Source organism: Rhincodon typus, chromosome 2 (genome assembly GCF_021869965.1).
Source record: "Rhincodon typus isolate 14 chromosome 2, sRhiTyp1.1, whole genome shotgun sequence".
In the NCBI taxonomy this organism is placed as follows: Eukaryota; Metazoa; Chordata; class Chondrichthyes; order Orectolobiformes; family Rhincodontidae; genus Rhincodon; species Rhincodon typus.
This window is the reverse complement of record NC_063333.1, coordinates 123,289,153-123,309,520: the sequence shown is the minus strand read 5'-3', so window position 1 is coordinate 123,309,520 and position 20,368 is coordinate 123,289,153. Positions and strand designations below refer to the sequence as shown.

Here is a 20,368-nt window from a genome sequence, read left to right as displayed (position 1 = left end):
GTGTACTATTTTTCAGAAATTGCTCCCAACGTCCTCAGTCATTGGAAAGATTGCACCAAAAAGCAGACCAGAAGCATTGCCATTAAATTTGCCCCATTGAAAATATGACCTTACAGCATGGATGATGCTTAGAACAGCATCATGGTTGGCACAGACACGATGGGTTGAATGGCCTAATTTCTGCTCTTATGTCTTATGAAACAGTACAGCACAGGAACAGGCCCATCATGTCTGTGCCAACTGTGATGCTATTCTAAACTAATCCCATCTGCCTGCATGTGGTCCATATCTTTCTATTGTCTGTCTGTTTATGTATCTGTCTAAATGCCTCTTAAACTTTGCTATTGTATCAGCTTTTCCCACCTCCCCGGCAGCACATTCCAGGCACTTACTAGACTCTTTTTAAAAAAAAAAAAATTCCTCTCACATCTCCTTGAAACTTTTCCCTATTTCACCTACTACTTGACATTTCCACCCTGGGATTGAGACCTCAACTATCCACCCTATCCATGCCCCTCACAAGTTTATACACTTCTATTAGGTCACCCCTCAGCCTTCAAAGCTCAAGCGAAAACAATCCACGTTGGTCCAACCTTTCCTTATAGCTAATACACCCCAATCCAGGCAACATGCTAGTAAACCTCTTCTGCACCCTCCCCAAAGCCTCCATGTCCTTCCTATAGTGTTGCGTCTAGACCTGCACACAGTATGCCAAATGTGGCCTGATCACAGTCTTGTAAGTCGCAACATGACTTGCCAACTTTTCAACTCAATGTCCCAATCAAAGAAGGCAAGCATGCCTTCTGCCTTCTTTACCACCTTATCCATTTGATGTTGCCACTTTCAGAGAGCTATGGGCCTGGACCCCAAGATCCCTCTATATATCAAAGATCCTGCTGTATATGACCTCATTTTGTCTTTGATAAAATTGTCATGGGTGATAAAGCTGTATGACAACAGGTCACTAATCTATGCCTCTCTCACTGAGGCCACTAGACAGGCTCAGTACTTTCAGTAGGTTTTATTTTGATTTCAGATCTTCAGCAACCAGAGCATTTTTACTTTTGTGAGCTGCATCTGAAACATATTCTAAACAGAGGATAACGGAAGACCTCAACAGTTAGAAAATTGAAGATTATACTGGATAGAATGAGGAAGACGATACAAAATTTCACTCATTGCCAGTCATACAAACTGTGGGTGCATTGCAATATGTTATCAACATGGCACAAAAAAATTTGAAACTGCAAAAGATCCAACGTTCACATTTCCAGCCAGGCCTTTTGCATAATAAATCAGCAGTAGGAGCCTGGTTGATTTTCCCTGAAGTCAGGATGTTTGGGCCAGTGGCTGAACATTTGCTCCAGGAGACAGAAGAATATGCATATGATTGGGTCTCAGCTCCATACTGCCCTAAAGACTAAAGCTGCAAAATTCGATAACTCCTAAAAACAAGTGTAAAGATCATTATGCAAGATCACCCCTTGTTTGATGCTTCTGATATGCAAAACTGTGCACGGTTAGCATGACTTAAATCCAGTCAGCACCTCTTTAGGGAATTGCCGACTCGAGCATTTTACAGTAGTATAACACGGCCGACTACGTGGTTAAAAGGTTTTCCAGCTTTGCACTTGAAGCCTTGGTGCAAGAGGTGGAAAAGAGGAGAAATATCATCTATAAATAGGGGACAGGGAGACCCTCGAGACTAAATTTCTGCAGGCAGTTGGACCAGACAGCAATGGAAGTCAATGCATGAGTCTGATTTCTTAAGCTGCAGTGCTCACTTTCTTCTTTCCCCTCAGTACAACCCTACATTGTGGGTGGCACAAAAACAGAAGTTGCTGGAAAAGCTCAGCAGGCCTGGCAGCACCTGTGAAGGAAAAAAATCAGAGTTAACGTTTCGGGTCCAGTGACCCTTCCTCAGAACTGCCAGACTGCTGAGCTTTTCCAGCAACTTTGTTTTTGTTCCTGATTTACAGCATCCACAGTTCTTTCAGTTTTTATTGTGGGTGGCACGGTGGCTCAGTGGTTAGCGCTGTTGCCTCACAGCGCCAAGGATCTGAGTTTGATTCCACTCTCAGATGACTGTCTGAGTGGTATTTGTATGTTCTCCCTGCGTCTGCATGGGTTTCCTCTCAGAGTCGAAGATGTGCATGTCAGATGGATTGGCCATGTTAAATTGCCCGTAACGTCCAGTGAAGTGCAGTTTAGGTGGATTAGTCATGAGAAATGCAGGATTACAGGGATGGGGTATGGGAGTGGGTCTGGGTGAGATGTTCTTTGGAGGGTTGGTATAGACTCAATGGGCCAAATGGCCTGTTTCCACACTGTAGGGATTCTATGATTCTATTATATGATTTGCGTCTTTCTCCTTTCTGATATCCAATTGCAATCCTGGCCAAGCAGTAATGGAAGAACATGAGGTGGAAGAAGAGGAAGACAATGATGAGGAAGAAGTGTGGTCACTTGTTCTCACACTGATAACTATCAGCTCTGATTCAGATTCTGGTGTTTAGAGGATAGCCTAAAGGTGGATCTGCATGTGGTGAGACACTAACCTTGGACCCAGGACAGGGAACAAGACTGCAGAGGTGTCAAAACACTGGAGGCAGATCTCACTTATTCGTTCTCAAAAAGCAAGATGCGAGACTGATGGCAAGTCAGGAATTGGGTTAAATTTACAGGTATCACAATTCGCTGAGTTAATTGCGGTCAGCCTAGTTAAGAGGATAATATTGGTTTCCTTGTCCTTCTCTCCTCGCCAGCCTGTTGCCGTATAGCTGTTGCCAAGGACAGGAAAATCACAATGGTGAAATAGCGCAGACCATCTTAAGTGTTGACGCCCCCTCACTCTGCAGAGGGGTAAATGGCTTCTTCAGGGTGGCCCATACAGCGAAAATGTAAAATGATTTGCTTGATCTTGTTGTGTGACAACATGGCGTTTGTGATATGTACGCTGCCTGTGTCGCACAGTAGCCATTCTGTGGCTCGGTGTGATGCATCAAACTGATGGCGAGTAAATGCATTGTGACTGTTGCCCAGATAGCAGGCACTGGCTTCATGATACATTACATGTGGTCACACACCAGTTGAATACGGAGCAGGTGAAACCCCTTTTGGTTGCAGTGCACCTTCGAGCCGAGATATGGTGTCTGCAAAATGACATGCGTGCACTGGCACGCTGGTGCCTGCACAGGCCTGTAATAGTCAGGAAGCTGCCAGTTCATTCAGCCTGCTTCTTTCTGGCAGGATAGAACGAAATGTATTCAGCTGTCTTTGACTCTATATTCAGTGACCTTTAAACTATGCAACTGCGTATGGTAAAAAGGGAGCTGTTGCAAATATTGGCTGCCCCCACCTGCTAAGTTTCCAGTCACGGTGGGAATGTTCACTTTGCCCAGCTCTGAGGCTGCATATCTGGCTGTGGATGCCCCTACGGTAGCGGAGGTGTTTGACACTTTCTCACTGATGATCTCCTGCTGTGAACCTTCTCCCCACTTCTTCCCTCTTCCAGCCTCTTGTCTTACTCTGTGACACCTCTGCTTATTCTCCCTACAATGCTATGGTCCAAGGGAATGCATACCACTGCAATCACATCTGGGAGCAGGTGGTTTGTGCAGAATCTCTGAAATCCATACAAAATCAATGAGGTTGGGGGGGGAGAATTTGGGGCCTTTGGGATGGGGAGGTGGACGGGAGTATGGTTCTGGTGACTGGCGGAGGGGTGGGGTCAGTCACATTCTGAGGCGGCATCCCAACACACTCAGGAGATGCCCAAAAGGAGGCGCTACACCTTGTCTTCCCGTCTTTTCACCCGGGACAGTGAAAATGTGAGCTGGCCTCCTTCACTTACCAAACCCACATAATATGATGACAGGAAAAGAAGCAGGCCATCAGTTGGCCAATTGAAGGCCTCAATATGCCCAAGCTTACTGGCAGATTCCTTACCTCCCACTATTTTGGGGTGATGCAGGTAGGTATTAAGGCTAGCTATCTGTCCTACACTACATGCCTACCCCAACCCAATGTTTGCAAATACACCTGTCAGGAGGGCCCAAAACCTACCCCCACTGACATCAAAACTATATTGTATGCCTTTTTATATCATTGTCTACTAATCCTGCTAGACGTTCCCTGGGTTCGCAACAAAATATTGCTCAGCACAGCCGGCACAAGAAATGTTTTGAAGATAAAACGGTACAATAAGTTAACCTGGGACTACAAAATTGAATTTGCAGCCTACGTGCTTGAGGTCAGCCTGTGTTCTGAATCTAGGAGCTTGACAGGACTAGCTTTATTGCTAGTCTATCTAATAAATACGACTACCTCCCTGCAAAGTTCTGCTTCAATGGACGCTGGTTATGTGCTGCGTATGATTTATTGGCTTTAAGACTAGAGCTCTCCTGTAAATCAACTCAATGATAAACTTTCCTTTGTCCCAGAAAACAATCACATTTTGTTCACTGTACTGTGCCAGCTGGCAAAGACTTCAACATATTATGGGTTTTCTTTGCAAATAACTCACTTAACAATTTGAGGAAGTTTTAAATATTTACACTAATTTGGTAAAGATATAAACTAATGCATGCTCAGATTCTTTGACTAAAATGTTGCCCAATTTGCTTGTTTCATATAGAAGATACAAAGAATACCAGCAAAAGTAGAATACTTTGTAAATGGCCTGGCAACTTATAGACACATACAATAAAAAACGACCTATAGCTCCTTCACATAATAGATTTACGAAAACAATAGTAATCAGAGGGAGAGAGAGGGAGAGAGAGAGAAAGAGAGAGAGAGAAAGAGAGAGAGAGAGAAAGAGAGAGAGAGAGAGAGAGAGAGAGAGAGAGAGAGAGAGAGAGAAAGACGGACACACGTTGAGGAGCCGGAAGCATGCAGGGTGCCAAGAGAGGTGCTGAACAGTTGAGCAGGGTGCCAAGTGTTGCATCAAGTAGGAGAGTGGTGCCGAGCGGAACCAGAGAGAGTGGGAGAGTTCCTTGGGAGGCAGTGGTACCACAGGTAGGCAAGGGTTGATTTGGCACAGGTTTCTGGTTTTAGGTGTACATTCGATGCCAGTGTGGTGGCAGGAGAAACACTGCTTATTTGAACAAATTACTTTAGATACATAGTATCCAGTAAATTTTGTCTGTTGCCTTTTATCAAGGGAGCTTCAAAGAATGTACCAGATATTCAACAAATTGTTCACTAATGGGGGAACTAACTTTTAACTTCAAAGTGCAGCCAGAATTATAGGAAGCACTAGAGTCGAGAAGGTTAGATGACTTACTGGTGAGACTGGACTTATTCATTTTTTGACAGTAGTTTAGCTGATTCCTTCTGAATACTCAGATGGACCCCACTGTCTGTATGGAAGCACCCACAATTATAATGAGGGGTAAAAGCAGTCGTTTTAATGTTGTTGGCCAATAAAGTTAAAACAAACTGCTTTGGTCAAAGGCAAAGTTATTTTCATTTCCACCTATGCTCACATATGGAAAGTCAAACTACAAGCTGATGCCATAACTGGAAAAAAAATGCTTTGGAAACCATCAAAATGAAACAAAAGGTTCCTAAAAGCTAATGGGTCTGGAACGTTAAAGTGGTGGGTGAGGGGACAGGCACTGAGAAGAAACAAAGGGAGAGGGGACAAAAAGAAGAGAAAATGTTTATGAATCCCTTCATGACACTTTTGAAACAGAGGTATGAATAGAATTTTTTTAAAAAGGAGATGTTATTTCAGATCTGTTAAACATTATATTGAAGAAAACAGGCAGTGGTTCAAGACTGCAATATGCTCACTAGCCCTCAGGTAGCTTACGCATGGAACTCACTTTTGGCTGTAACACACGTGGTATCTCCTGACTCCACTTTCCATCAATATCGATAATCTCACTCGGCAAGACGTCAACCACTTCACATACCTTGGATAATCCTGTCTGATGTTGAAACAAGCATCAAGATAGCTGAGGCAGTATCAAAGTTGAAAAGGTTGAGTGTGGACCATGGCAAACTAACTGAAAATACAAAGCTTCATTTGTACCAAACTCTTACTCTCAGCATTCTCCTTTGCAGTAGCAAAGCATGGACAACTAACTGAATGACAGCCACATTCACAAAGATATGCTCTATGGTGAACCTGCCATTGACACAAAACCAACAGCTTGAGAGACTAGGACATCTGCAAGCGAGGCTTCAAGTTGACCGAGACTCATGTAAATGCATTGAGAAATTTCTATGTTGATTGGAGACAAGCAGTCAGATAGGGGATGGAGAATCAGATTTTAGAAAAAGAGCCAGGAAAAAGGGAAATAAAAGCACTTCAGGCTAATGTTATTTATCTGTACCAACTGGGGAAGGGACTGTCACTCATAAAAAAATGACCTTTAAAACAGTAACAGATGAAAATCAATCCAAAAGCAAGAAATACCTAGGATGCTGTCCATTAGCTCCCAACACAGACAGATGTCCAATCGCTCTCCACCACCGGCGCTAATTTAGCTGGTATGCATTGCAGAAACTCACCAAGGCTTTTTTGACAGCACTTTACAAACCTACAACAGCCACCACTTTGAAGGATAAGGACGGCATCTGGAAACAGCATCACCAAGTTCCTAACTTGGATGCATGTCCTAATATGAACAGGTTTCCATATTTCTTCAACGTTATTAGGACAAAATCCCTCAACTCCCAACTGAATGGTATTATTAAAGATCCTTCACGTTTCATACTGCAGCAGTTCAAAGAGAAAGCCCACAATGCCTTTCAGAGGGGTGACAAAGAAATGTTGGCTTTTACTCTGGGACACCCATGTGCTGAGGATGAACTTTTAAAAAGTAAATAAAAAGGTCATATTAGGGTGAGTGAGATACGTGATCTTGGGCTATATATAATGGAGATATTACATGCATAGTAAACAAAGGTCAAACAAGTTACTTCAACTGTACAACCATCCTCTATCTGACCGAAAGTAGCGCCACATGTATTCACTGAACTGGTAGTAAACACAAAGCGAACACTTTCTAGAAATATTCAATGATGATTTGCATTCTGCAAGCCATTAGAACATTGATGCCTGGCCCAATGGGTTCCTTAAACTTCTAAAGGTTGGAGTGCTGATTCCTGTTTCCTGCTTTTGGGTTACTGTGGAGATTACTAGCTGTGTGGGAGATTCAGTTTGTATGGGATAACCACTGTAGTTCCAGTTCTGTACAAGTCTGCATGAGCCAGGAAAATAAACTGCTGCAATTACAGCAAAAAGCCATTAGCTCACATGCGGTCACATGCCATGGTGCTGATGGTCCTCAAAAACTTAACAAATGCGAAAGACATTTGTTTTTTGTCTCGTTAGACTGTCAGATGATTAGGCTTTATTTATGCATAGGTATGGAATATAATAAACAAATTTTCTGTCAATAATTGCTGCTTGTAGCATCTTGCCATGCACAAATTGACTACCACACTTCCTAAATTACATGCTTCAAAAAGTGCTTCATTGGTTGTAAAATGCTTTAGGATGGCCTGATGCCTTAGAAACATAAAGAAGGGAGGAGTAGGCCATTCAGTCCATCAAGCCTGCTCTACCATTCAGTAAGATCACGGCTGATCATCCAACTCAGTGCTCTGTTCCCGCTTTCTTCCCATACCCTTTGATCCCTTGTTGAAACATTCAATGTTTTGGCCTTAACCACTTTCTGTGGTACAGAATTCCTCAGGTTCACCCCTCTCTGGGTGAAGAAATTTCTCCGCATCTCAGTCCTAACGGGCCTATCTCATATTCTGAGGCTGTGAAAGACTAGGGGGGCATATTTTTAAGGTGAGAGGAGAAAGACTTAAAAAGGACACGAGGGGCAACTTTTTTTTTTTTTTTTTAACAGAGTGGTTTGTGTGTTATTAGTTTAGTTTGGGATTATATTATGGTTGGTAATGGACTGGTTGGACCAAATGGTCTGTTTCTGTGCTACATGCCTCTATGACCCCTGGTTCTGAACTCCCTGGTCATCAAGAGCATCTTTACTGCGTTTGCCCTGTATAGCCCTGTTAGAATTTTATAGATTTCGAGGAGGTCCCCACTCATTCATTGAAACTACAATTTATATAGTCCTAGTGAATCAAGTCCCTCTTCATACGTCAGTCCTGCCATCCCAGAAGTCCATCTGGTTGAATGAATGACAAAAATGCAAAAAGTTTTCTTCTATAATATAAAATATAAGAAATGTCCAACAGGAATCTTTCATGCATTCTGATGAAAGGCCATCAACCTGAAATGTTAACTCTATTTCTCCCTCACTGATGCTTTTGAGTATTTTTAGCACTTTCTACTTATTTAATAGCGTCCATCATAATGCCTAATATCCTTCAACACAATACGTCAAACAACTGCGGGTGAAATTTTCAGTCTTTAACATACCTGTTGCTGGATGACACTGGTTTATAAGCTGACAAAAAAAAATTGTCTGTGATTTAGTAAATAAATGCATCCATATCAAAGGCAAGCTGGATTGTTCTCAGAATTTACCAAAAGTCTACGTGCTGAACATTCATCATTGAAATTGGGCTCAGTTGGTTTTGCCCTATGCAAGGATCTACCGGAACTGCTCAAATGCAGCACTTTTGCCCACTTAGCCCCAGTGAACTTGCATTCCTCAATAAAGATAGAAAATGACACAATGAAATGTGTTATATTTGTATCTATTAAATTCAATGCTAGATACCTTTACATGCTTACTCCTGTAGGCAATTCATTCACACCATTTACACACAATTTCCCCAAATTATACACTCTACCACACCATACCCTCGATTAATAGAGGCTGTGTTAAATGTCTATCAAGCAGGAAAATATCATTATTCAGAGTTAAAGTGACAGCTCAGCAAGATGCTATTTAGATAAATTCAAGCAGAATGATTTGTGGACCTTTTGCACTTTCTAGTCCACATATCTTTGCTTTCAGCATTTCAAGCTACTCTTGGGAGGTGAGTCATAGCTTCCAAATGAGTGCTACTTATTCACACTAATGTTTAGGTAAAATATAAATCAAGGAATAGATAGCAACCAGGAACATTTCGGAGACTATTTCATCTGCTGACCATACCACAAGCCTCCATGAGATCTTGTGTGATTTGCCTTCATATCTGACATGATCTTGGTATTCAATAACTCAACAAATTAACCAAACCATAAGAAGAATAGCACAGTAAGAGTAGTTTAGCTTAGTCGATCTTCACAATGGACAATGCCTGGGATTGTCCAAAAGTATATCGGGAAGAGTTAAACAGGCCAGGATTGCTTTATTGGATTTCAACTGAATGGCTTTTGTCACGGATGGGGTTACAGGCGAAGTGTTTAATTGTGACAACAAGGCATTAAATTATATGGGGACATGAATTGTGTGAGTGAAGTTGTTTTTTTTTTAAACATCTAAAAAATTATCACCAAACTACATTTCAAAACTTGTCAAGTTTCGTCAGTCAACATGCTTGTCAACTTGGCAATACTGAGTTGAAATATAGTAAGACTAAGCGCTTGTATATAAATAAAGCAGATTAGCCGCCAAAAACAGATAGTAAACAAGTATGGAACAAGAGAAGGCTTTCAAACTTATCAAATCTACTTTATTCAATTGCAAGCAAATCTTCTAATACTTTAAAGCTCATAACTTTATGATGTCCTACCATCATTGATGTTCAATCAGCCTTGTAACTTTTAATCACTAATCTTGAAAATTTACCCAGCTTTTTCTGTATTTATTATGTAAGAAAAGCCAACAGCTTTTAATGGATTTGTTTAGGATTAGCAACTGGTGCTGTCCTTTCTGAAGTCCACTCTAATTGCTCAAAACAAAAAACCTCCAGAAGTTGACTGGTATAAAAGAAGTCAATGATTTCTTTGGCACTGATTTGATAGATTTTGTTGGCTAGCCTTTCACTTTTGATTATAGTGCAGTCCTGCAGATCATGATATATAAGTTGACTTGATGAAGTTGTGACCCCAAAATCATGATTTTGCATATAATTAGCACATAAACTAGATCACCACCCACCTCCACCACTGTCCCATGCCCCCATTATAGACAATAACATCTTGTACTCACATTAGTACTCACATTTTTCACCCCATAAATGCATGCTTTACTTGATGGCATCTCAAACTAGGAGCAAGGGACCATTTTTCTGAATGGCACAGTGTTCTGTCAATTTCACGCTTGCACCACGTGCCAGCCACATCACCAATCAAATACACTGCATGTGCTGCAAGCAAACAGCCACGTCTCAGTCTACAGGGAGTAGTCCTCAGTCAAGTTCAGAGGGACACCCTGTCAGGGTTCCAGGCAAAGTAAATCATGAGTAGCATCCAATATCAATTTAGGGGCTGAGGCACGGTCAAGAGGCCAGTCAGCCCAGTCCCAGTCTTCACCTGACCAGGTCAAGAACCTTTTGTAGGAGGTGACGAGATGAATTCCCCAGCACCCTACCATCCTCTTGTGGCGCTGTTATGGGTCTTTTTCTGTTAATGTTTCTGCAGGTGGAGGCTGTGGATATTGACCTAAAGTATGTTGGGTTAATGAAGTTATAGAGAAATTAGATCAAATGAAATTAAATAGAATGAGGGAAAAAAGACAAATGGAATCTGTTGATGATCTAAGGATTAGAAAGGTCATGACTTTTAAAGTGTTCCTGTGTTTTGCTGAAGGAGTGTGTGTATGTGTTTATATTAAGTATTGTAACTCAGCAGTAATGGACTGATCTGTCACAGAGCTGTCTGGAAAAGCTGATGTATTGATTAAAACAAGCACAGCAAACCAGATGTGATAATGTGGACTACTTACCAGCTAAAGTTGTAATTGTCATAGAATTGTACTGTGTAAATATCATCCAGTTGATTGGATGACAAAGCATGAGCAAGCTAAAGCTGAGGATAAAGTTCATTAAAAGCAAGGCTCTTTTCAAGGAGACACAAGCCAATCTTAATGCGTTGCGATCAAACCAACATAGAAAACATCTCTGGTGCCAGAGACTGCGCAGTTTCGAAGTTTAAATGCACAGCTTCTTTGCGTGGAAGAAGGGTATAAAGAAGGCTTAGTTAGCTTGCTCGGGAAGAATGTCATTTCATCAATGGCTAGATGTTGGGCCAGAGGATGCTTATCATCTGCTCTGGTCTTCTGCTCAGACAAGTCCATATAAACAGGTTCTCCAGTGATTGTAAGTAATGGGATGGATGTGATTTTTGCAGTAATTTTGTAGGGTACTCTGCTTTAATAAAGAACACTGGGGGTATGGTCCATTGTTAGAACTGCCTTGGGTGATTAACTTCCAGTGTAAACCTGACGAACCAGAGAAAGTGTGAACAAAAGCCTGCAGGTCAAGTTAGTGAGGTATCCCAAGTAAATAAGTACATGGCACAGAGAGCATACAGAGAGTTAGCAAACTGGGGAAGTTGGGGTGTGTGACAGCAAGTGAGAGAATATGGTGCACATAACAGTGAGAGAGTGTTAGAGTGGTCTTGGTGGGAAGGTGGGTGCCGTAGCAGAGGTACAGCGAGTGTGAGCTAGCAGACAGCAGATGAGTGGCATTTACCCTGGGAAAACAGAGGAGGTCACTGCAGCACCTGCTGGGCATTTCTCCAGATCATGGACACTGCACTGACCCAGTTATCAACCTTGGACCAACCTGACAGGGTCTCGTGTCCATGTTCTCCTCTTCCAGACTGCGGGAAGAGAACAGTCCCTCTTCAGTATCACTCAATCTTCCATTACCTCCAGGTCCTTGTCTGTAAATCGGGGTGCCATGTCCACGTCAAATATTGCAGGGCAGCTCCAGACTGTCAGTGCTTGACCGAGTGAGAGCCCTTTAAACATTGCACTGGCACCAGGGATGCCAGTATATCCCTGATATCTGAGCAGTGATGAGTATAGCCAGCGAAGGCAAGTGAGGGAATCCAGCTAGCATTGGATGAGAGTGGTGACATAGGGACGGGATACAGAGTTAATGAGGCAGGTTTGGATCAATTGTCCAGGAAAACTCTCAAGCTCACAGAAAGAAACTCTATGAAACTTGACAAAAATGACATTTTGCCATAATATGGGAAGATTCAGCCCATTATTTGAGTGATTGAGTGGTCAAGCCATTGTGCAGGCTCCCAAGGGAGACAGTAGTAGCAATTAATGTTGATTCACTCAAATTCAAATTGATTAGATAGTTTTCAGGAAAGATCTTTTGGGATATTGTATGAGTAATTTGATTCATGACATATGGGGAGTGTAGTTTGCTTGGGAAGAAAGACTGACTCATGGCTTCCAAACCTCTCAACAACCAGGGTTTTGCTCCCTTCATGTCTGTCTCTCTTACAAAAAAGACTTACATTTATATAGCACCTCTTATAATCTCAGAATATCTCAAAGCATTTTTCAGTCAATTAAGTGCTTAACTGACTGTTGCAATGCAAGGAATTTAGCAGTGAATGTACAGACAGGAATGTGAAGATGACCAAATCAGCTGAATTTGTAATGTTGGTTAAAGGGTAGGTATTGGCCAAGACACCAGGGATAACAATGCTGTTCTTATTCAAAATAGCCATGGGAGCTTTTACATTCACCCAAGGGCAGTCAGGGTTTAACATCTCATCTGAAAACTTATGTCCACCAGTTCACTATTCAGTCCTTCAGTACCACACTGCAATGGCAATCTAGGTCTTGGTGTTTGATTTTAGAGTGGGACTAAACCCATAAAGCTTCTGATTCCGTGGCAAGCATGTTTTCAACTGATCCACCAATGACACAACCTGTTGCAGAGTAATTACTAAAGATAGATTGTTATGATTCTTCATCAACACTTTTATATAATGCAAGCAGGAGGTAAACTAAATGGATCTCGGTCATTTTCATCTATTAGCTTCTATAGACACACTGCATATAAATAAACATCCAGTCTTCTCCAGCAATGTTTTCCATTACTGAAAGTGATTTCTATTAAGACTTCACACTAGAAAAGCTAATGCATTTCGTGATAGCTCTGGTTCCTAGAGCTATTAAATGGGTTTATTTTTCTCATGGGATTAGCTCCACAATGCAAAATAAGCACAGCACAACGTACAGCTGTGAAATGAGCTGCTGTACTTGTGGACACAGACATGTGCCACCTCTCCTGAGGCATCTCTGTAACATCTAGCATAGTCAATACAAAATAAACTTTCTTCAAACAAGTTAGGCATCCTTCGGAGATATTAGGCCTAATGCTCCCAGGCCTTAAACCTCACGTCCGAGTTCTTCACTGACCTAGTTATCACTATCACCTTCCGCCCTCAGTCCTAATCAGGAGGTTGTGCTGACATATTTAATAATTGGCTCTATTCATTTTAAAGTTCAAAATATAACGTGCATCTTCCTTGATTTCTAGTTTTAGCAGACAAGTTGGTCTGAGTCAAGGATGTCTTCATGGGTTCCCTCCAAGATTAAATTCACAATCATCAAATGCTGTACCTACCAATCCGCTGTCAACCTCCATCATTCTAATTCCATCAGCCTATGGTATTACCCACCACATGTGAAATAAAGCGTAAAGTAGGGAGAAAGTAAGGGAAGGAAAAATCAAATGGAAATGTGTGAAAAAAATGTACTTACTTGTGGAAAAAGAGCAAGATAATAACTTCAGGTGTGAAGTCTAACCAAATATTAAATTCACTGTCACAGTGCAAGATCAAAAAATCTAGCATGTCTGTTTAAGTGGGTCCACAGAGGAAGCTGTGCAAGTGACACGCATACACAACTGAGATCACACGTATACACAACATGCTTAGCTTTCACCATCAACCAAACAACAGCAGCCAAGCCTAGGATATGAAGTCGGTCATGCATTCAAAAATAAAAATCAATACCACGCACATTAGCCTTCTGGCCACAGTTAATGCTCGTACAGAGTTCTTTATCCTCCTATTTAATAGGATAAATAATTAATTCAAAAATCTCTCATCACTGCAGATACCATTTTGAGATAACGTTGAAGGATTGTACAACCTTGTTTGCCCTAAGTTGCTGCAAGCTAAAAGGAAATGAGGTGCTTGATTCAGCTCCCGCTCATAGTTGGACTTAACCTTAAATCTTTCTCAATATCTATTCATAGATCTACAGTGAGAAATTCTCTGCATTCATTTCTGCTGACTCCTTTATAATTTGAAACAAAGATAGTGTTAAACCATAATTCTGAGGAAGCACGCTACCCTCAGAAATAGAAGGTCATAGGTTCATCACCAGTCCAACAGAAACGAATGCATAACTAAGATGGATATTCTCACTGCAGTGGAGGATGTGCTGCACACGCAGAGCTGTCACAATTTGGTTGGGATGTTAAGTCAAGGCTCTGTCTATCCTTTGAAATGCACGTAAAATATCTCACTGTAACATTTTAACAAATGTCAGGAGAGTTCTGTGTCCTACACCATAATTATCCCTAAAACAGATGTCAATACAGTGTAGAGCTGGAGGAACACAGCAGGTCAGGCAGCATCAGAGGAGCAGGGGAGTCGACGTTTCAGGCCTAGACCCTTCATCAGGACTGGGGAGGGAGAAGGGAGCTGGGAAAAAAAAATAAAAGGGAGGAGTGGGGCTGGGGTAGGTGGGATGGCGACAGGTGGACACAGGTAGGGGTAGTGGGAAGGGTAGGGTAGCTAGGTGGGCAAGATGATGGAGAGGAAGTGTCAAGTCAAGGAGGCAGGGATGAGAGATAGGGTTGGACACGGGATGAGGCCGGGGTGGGGAGATTTTGAAACTGTTGCATTCTACATATAGGCCATCAGGCTGTAGGCTCCCGAGGTGGAATATGAGGTGTTGCTCCTCCAATTTGCATGTGGCATCATTGTGGCACTGAAGGAGCAACAGATACAGTACACTAGGTTAGAGGATATACAGGTGAACCCCTGTTGGATATGGAAAGTTTGTCTTGGGCCTAGGATTGAGGTGAGGGGGGTGGGGGAAAGTGTAGGGGGAGGTGGAGGGGGGAGCTGCAGGGGCACGTTTAGTGCCTCCTGCAGTTGCAGGGAAAGGTGCCGGGTGTGATAGGGGTTCACCTGTACATCCTCCAACCTGGGTCCACTATATCTGTTGCTCACGATGTGGCCTCCTCTGCATCGGTGAGACCAAGCGCAGACTCGGGGACTGATTCATGGAGCATCTGTGCTCAGTGCGCTATAATCAACATCACCTTCTGGTTGCAAACTATTTTAACTCCCCCTCCCAGTCCCTGGGTGACATGTCCATCCTGGGCCTCCTCCAGTGTCACAATGATGTCACACACAGACTGGAGGAGCAACACCTCATATTCCGCTTAGGGAGCCTACAGCCCACTGGTCTAAATGTGGATTTTGAGACAACAAGGTGCAGGGCTGGATGAACACAGCAGGCCAAGCAGCATCATAGGAGCAGAGAGGCTGACGTTTCGGGCCTAGACCCTTCATCAGAAAAGGGGGAGGGGAAGGGGATTCTGAAATAAATAGGGAGAGAGTGGGAGGCAGATAGAAGATGGATAGAGGAGAGGATAGGTGGAGAGGAAACAAACAGGTCGAAGAGGCGGGGATGGAGCCAGTAAAGGTGAGTGTAGGTGGGGAGTTAGGAAGGGGATAGGTCAGTCCAGGGAGGACGGACAGGTCAAGGGGGCGGGATGAGGTTTGTCGGTAGGAGATGGAGGTGCGGCTTGAGGTGGGAGGAGGGGATAGGTGGGAGGAAGAACAGGTTAGGGAGGCAGGGACGAGCTGGACTGGTTTTGGGATGCGGTAGGGGGAGGGGAGATTTTGAAACTTGTGAATCCACATTGATACCATTGGGCTACAGGGTTCCCAAGCGGAATATGAGTTGCTGTTCCTACAACCTTCGGCTGGCATCGTTGTGGCACTGCAGGAGGCCCAGGATGGACATGTCGTCTGAGGAATGGGAGGGGGAGTTGAAATGGTTCGCGACTGGGAGGTGTAGTTGTTTCAGTTTCAAAATCTCCCCATCCCCGGCCTCATCCCATGTCCAACTCTCCCTCTTATCCCCACCTCCTCGACCCGACACTACCTGTCCATCTCCTTCCCCACCTATTCACCCCTCCCACCTCAATGACCAATTCCCATTACCCCTACCTGCATCCACCTATCGCCATTCCACCTACCTTCCCATAGCCCCACCCCGCTTTCCTCTATATTTTTCCCAGCTCCCTTCCCCCTCCCCAGTCCTGAAGGAGGATCTAGGCACGAAACGTCTACACTCCTGCTCCTCTGATGCTCCTGGCCTGCTGTGTTCCTCCAGCTCCACATTTGTGTCGACTCTGACTCCAGCATCTGCACTTCTTGCCATCTCCTAAAACAGATGTTCTAGTCGAGTATCTCATTGCTGTTCTTGGCACCCTGCTGTATGCAAATAGCCACCATGTGTCCAACATTACAAGCAGTTAAGTAGTTAATTGGTTGTAAAGCACTGCGGGATGTCATGTGATCATTAAAGTTGTCATATAAATGAAGCTTTTCCTTTCTATTATTTCTAGGTGATGTCAAGTGATGACTTGTTCCTACAGTAGGTTCCCCAAGTGTACGTGAATCCAAAATTCTTCCCCTTTCTTCTCCAAAGAATTACAAAAATATTATTAAAAGAATGGCCGCTTACCCAACAGAAAATTTAGAAGAGAAACCTGGTCAATCACAGAACAAAACCTAACACCACAAGGTTCCAATTCCAAAATTGAGTACATCAGCCATGAACCTTCAAACCCTGATGTGTGAAGTGGAACTGCACTTTGTGCAGAGAAAAAGATCTTCTTCTGGAACAAGCAAAGCAATCAGTCTCAAATATCTACGTGACATGGAAGGAAAGTTTCTATGGAACTGAAGGAGCGCCCATGCTAATTTGACAAAAATTAATATGGGTCCACAAGGTCAAATTTGACACCACAGAAACAGACACCACCACTTACTGTCTACATTTAGGCAATTGCAGTGCTTGCTTATAGCTTACTAAATTGCTGAGCATTTACTTGCAGTTCAATCTGTATTTACTTCACCCATACACATCGAAAAAAAGACATAGCAGGGCTTTGAAACAATTTCAATCAGCTGTTTACACCTTGGCTCAAGTCTGAACCAAGTATTTGACTCAAACACAAAGAATTCTGCAGAAACTCTGCAGCATCTGTAGAAAGGGAATAAGAGTTAATGTTTTGAGTCTGGTAATTGACTGATGTGTTTTCCAATAATTTATTTCTTTCTCTATTCATCATGAGATCTAGACTTTGTTGGCTTGACCATCCCTAGTTTCCTTCAAAAAAGGTAGGGGTCAGCATTGCCATAACTGCCCTTGAAAAACAGAGATGGGATGTTTCTTAAGTCAGGACAGCCCATAAGCTGAAAATATGCCTCAGTGTTACTGGATAGAGATTTTAACTCAGTGACCCAGAAGAAACAGAAAGACATGCCCAAGTTTGATTGATACATGAGTTGGACAAGAGTTGCGAAGTGAAGCTGTTATTCATGCAATTGCAGCTCTTGATCCCCCTAGGTGCTAAGGTTTGCAGGTTTTGAAAGTAGTACTGAACAGTCTGTGCCACGTAGTGCTGGTGAATTCTGAACTATATGGTAGAATGGCAGGCCATGAAATATTCAGCGGTCATCCATTTACATTTTAATTTGCATGCTATGCATGATTTGATCGTTAACCTGTAATAAACAAGTGCTACTTTTTAAGAATTTGTTCCCACGTTCATTCACAGTACCTTTGTGAAGCAGCTACAATTTGTTATAATGAACAGCAGACCAAATGAAAGGGAGGTCAAGTGCAAAAGCCTGCAATAGATAACTTAAAAATCGTTTGTCCCCTTCCATTTGGACAAACAGTTATGGTACAATTGTGAACAGGAGCCACACCCATACAATACAGTGATTTACTAAATCAGCAAATTATTCGTTGACATATACTAACAGACTATAACCACAATGAATCATCAAGTGATCATAGCTTCAGAGGATAGTTGGTAACTGTAGAAAACCCATTATTATTTAGCACCAGAGAGGATGGCAAATTCTTTTTAAAAAAAATGTATTTGAATTTTGTATTCACTTCAGCACAACTGATGCAAGATATGATCAGCTAATTCTGTTGCTGTTAAGTACCTACTCTATATGAAAAGAAAATCACAGCTCAGGACTTTCCTCCCAGTAAATCTAAATGTTTCCAATGCTTTGGGAGAGAGGAGATATTCTATGGCATCATATGAAAGTTTTTCTGGTTAAACTAAAGCTAAAACAAAACCAGATACGTGTGGTTTACCGGGCCACGATCCAAAGGAAATGTTCAAACTCAGGATTCAAAGAAGCCATGAGTCATTTTGTCCAGACTTCTTAAAGTCACTGCTCAAAAGCTGCCTCTTCCACCAAGCCCAGTTGTGTGTGGACAACAGAGAGGAAATAGAAGCAATATGGTGTGGAAGAATATTATTTAGATACTCTTATTGCTGTATTAGATTTACTTATATAATGCTTGAACAGCAAACAAACATAAAAATAAACACATTGAATGAAGGGTTCTTTAATCACCCCTCAAAACCTGACTCTTTCAACAGGCTTTTGCTCACAGGTTTCAGTGTCAGCTTGCATGACTCAGTGTCAAATTATGTTTGATATCTGCCTCTGAAATCCTTGCAATATTTCATTATGTTTAAGGCACCATATAAATGCAAACCACCATTATTGAGTCTCTGGAGTGAATTCCAACCCAATAACCACAACCGTTCATTCAATGTGCTTTATTTTATGCAAGTGTGCTGATCAAACATTTTATAATTAAATCTAATACAGCAGCAAGAGAATCTAAATCATTTTCTCCTACCCTGCATTTCCTTGCCCTTGTCTATGCACAACCGAGGAACTTTATGTTGGAGAGGAGTCTCATTTTCTCCAGTATTATTATTTGTTAGTGCTGGAGAGAGATTTTAAGAGGAGTGTTGCGTTGGTAAGGAGTTCTGCACAAAGAGCCATTCGTGCTGCTGAACACAGAACTCAGACTCCTCTTTAAAATCTCTCCAACAGTTAGAGGGTTCATTATCTTATTAAATGTTTTGCCTCTGACAGTAACTGTTGCTTTCTGACAATCTGTCTTCCTGCAGCAGAAGGCATAAATTTGAAAATTTCATTGACGATAAAGATTAACAAATGAGATGTGATCCAGGCATGAGGAACCAGGTGCCACTTGGTATAGCTATGAAGGAAGCTGATAAATGTACAGCAAACCTACAATGCCCCACTATACTTCTAGTTTAACATTTTCAGTAAAGACAGAAAAAGGCCATTTAATCCAAACTTCCATAGAAACCCCAAAACTGCCTGGGATCGAACTGCTTGATTGATTTCAGCATTTCAATCTTTACTTTGACGTGCAGTAAACAGTTTGCATCTATATAGCACCTGTAATGCAGTAAAACACATCATAGGACACTTCATAGGAGCATAGGTAGGCAAAATGTTAACACTAAGCCAAAGGAGAAGTCATTACAACAGGTGACTAAGAAGTTCATTCCAAGAGTGAAATTCAAGAAGAATTGAGAAGTTTCAGGAGAAAATTCCAGGGGGAGGGATCTAGACAATTGACAATACAGCTGTTGACAGTGGGATGAAAGGACTGGGGATAATACAGGGTGGAAGACTGCAGTAGTTTAAGGGTTGCAGGACTGGAGGAGGTAGTGATAGAGATAGGGGAGGGTGAGGAGTTCATGGAGAGTTCTGAACAGAAGACCATTCCAAATATTCAATTTCTCCATGAAATTTCTCCACGTGCATTAATATTGGGAGGGACAAGTGTGAAAGCAAAAAACACTTATTTCTACTTCCTCATCAAAACCATTCAAACATCAGCTCAATCTTATTACTGCAATGTTAACAAGTCCCTCAAACCACTGCACACACTGAGTCAGATCATATGATGGTTAAGGTTTCAAACTTCTGAGTTCACCAGACCATAATTCCTTCCCCATTTACTCTGACATATAGAAAAATCACACAAAAGATGATGATATGGTGGCAAAAAAGGTGACAATTTTAAGGGGTGCCTTTAAATTTAGAAAAGAGATTACACATATCTGAGTGAGCATACAATTAAATTGTATAGAATTCACGCGAAGTCAAGGATGTCAAGTTGCATTACAAGTTGTGATTATTGAGCTCCAAAAGATCAGTGATCCCAGTATTGGCAGAAAAATCCCGTGCCACCCAACTTGAACATTCCCTCTTCATTCATTTCATTCAAATGACTCCACTAATTACCTCTCCCATCCAATAAAAGTTCTTGTTAAATAAATTAAATCATCTCATTGCCCTGTTACTCATTCCCTTTAGATCACTGAGATGAAGCACAATATT

At 42.1% G+C, this 20,368-nt stretch overlaps 2 protein-coding genes across 2 annotated transcripts in view; both read right to left on the bottom strand.

The window, feature by feature from the left end:
- LOC109921968 (endonuclease/exonuclease/phosphatase family domain-containing protein 1-like) overlaps positions 1 to 3,069 on the bottom strand; it is a 62,566-nt gene extending 59,497 nt beyond the window's left edge. Inside the window, exon 1 of the mRNA XM_048608929.1 lies at positions 2,852 to 3,069. Within this exon, the coding sequence (XP_048464886.1) occupies positions 2,852 to 3,069 (218 nt within the window). The remainder of the gene's footprint in view (positions 1 to 2,851) is intronic.
- Positions 3,070 to 5,798: 2,729 nt separating this feature from the next.
- The window catches only part of LOC125485573 (succinate-semialdehyde dehydrogenase, mitochondrial-like), a 24,216-nt gene continuing 9,646 nt past the window's right edge, over positions 5,799 to 20,368 (bottom strand). Inside the window, exon 4 of the mRNA XM_048608923.1 lies at positions 5,799 to 5,936. Coding sequence (XP_048464880.1) covers positions 5,799 to 5,936 — 138 coding nt within the window. The remainder of the gene's footprint in view (positions 5,937 to 20,368) is intronic.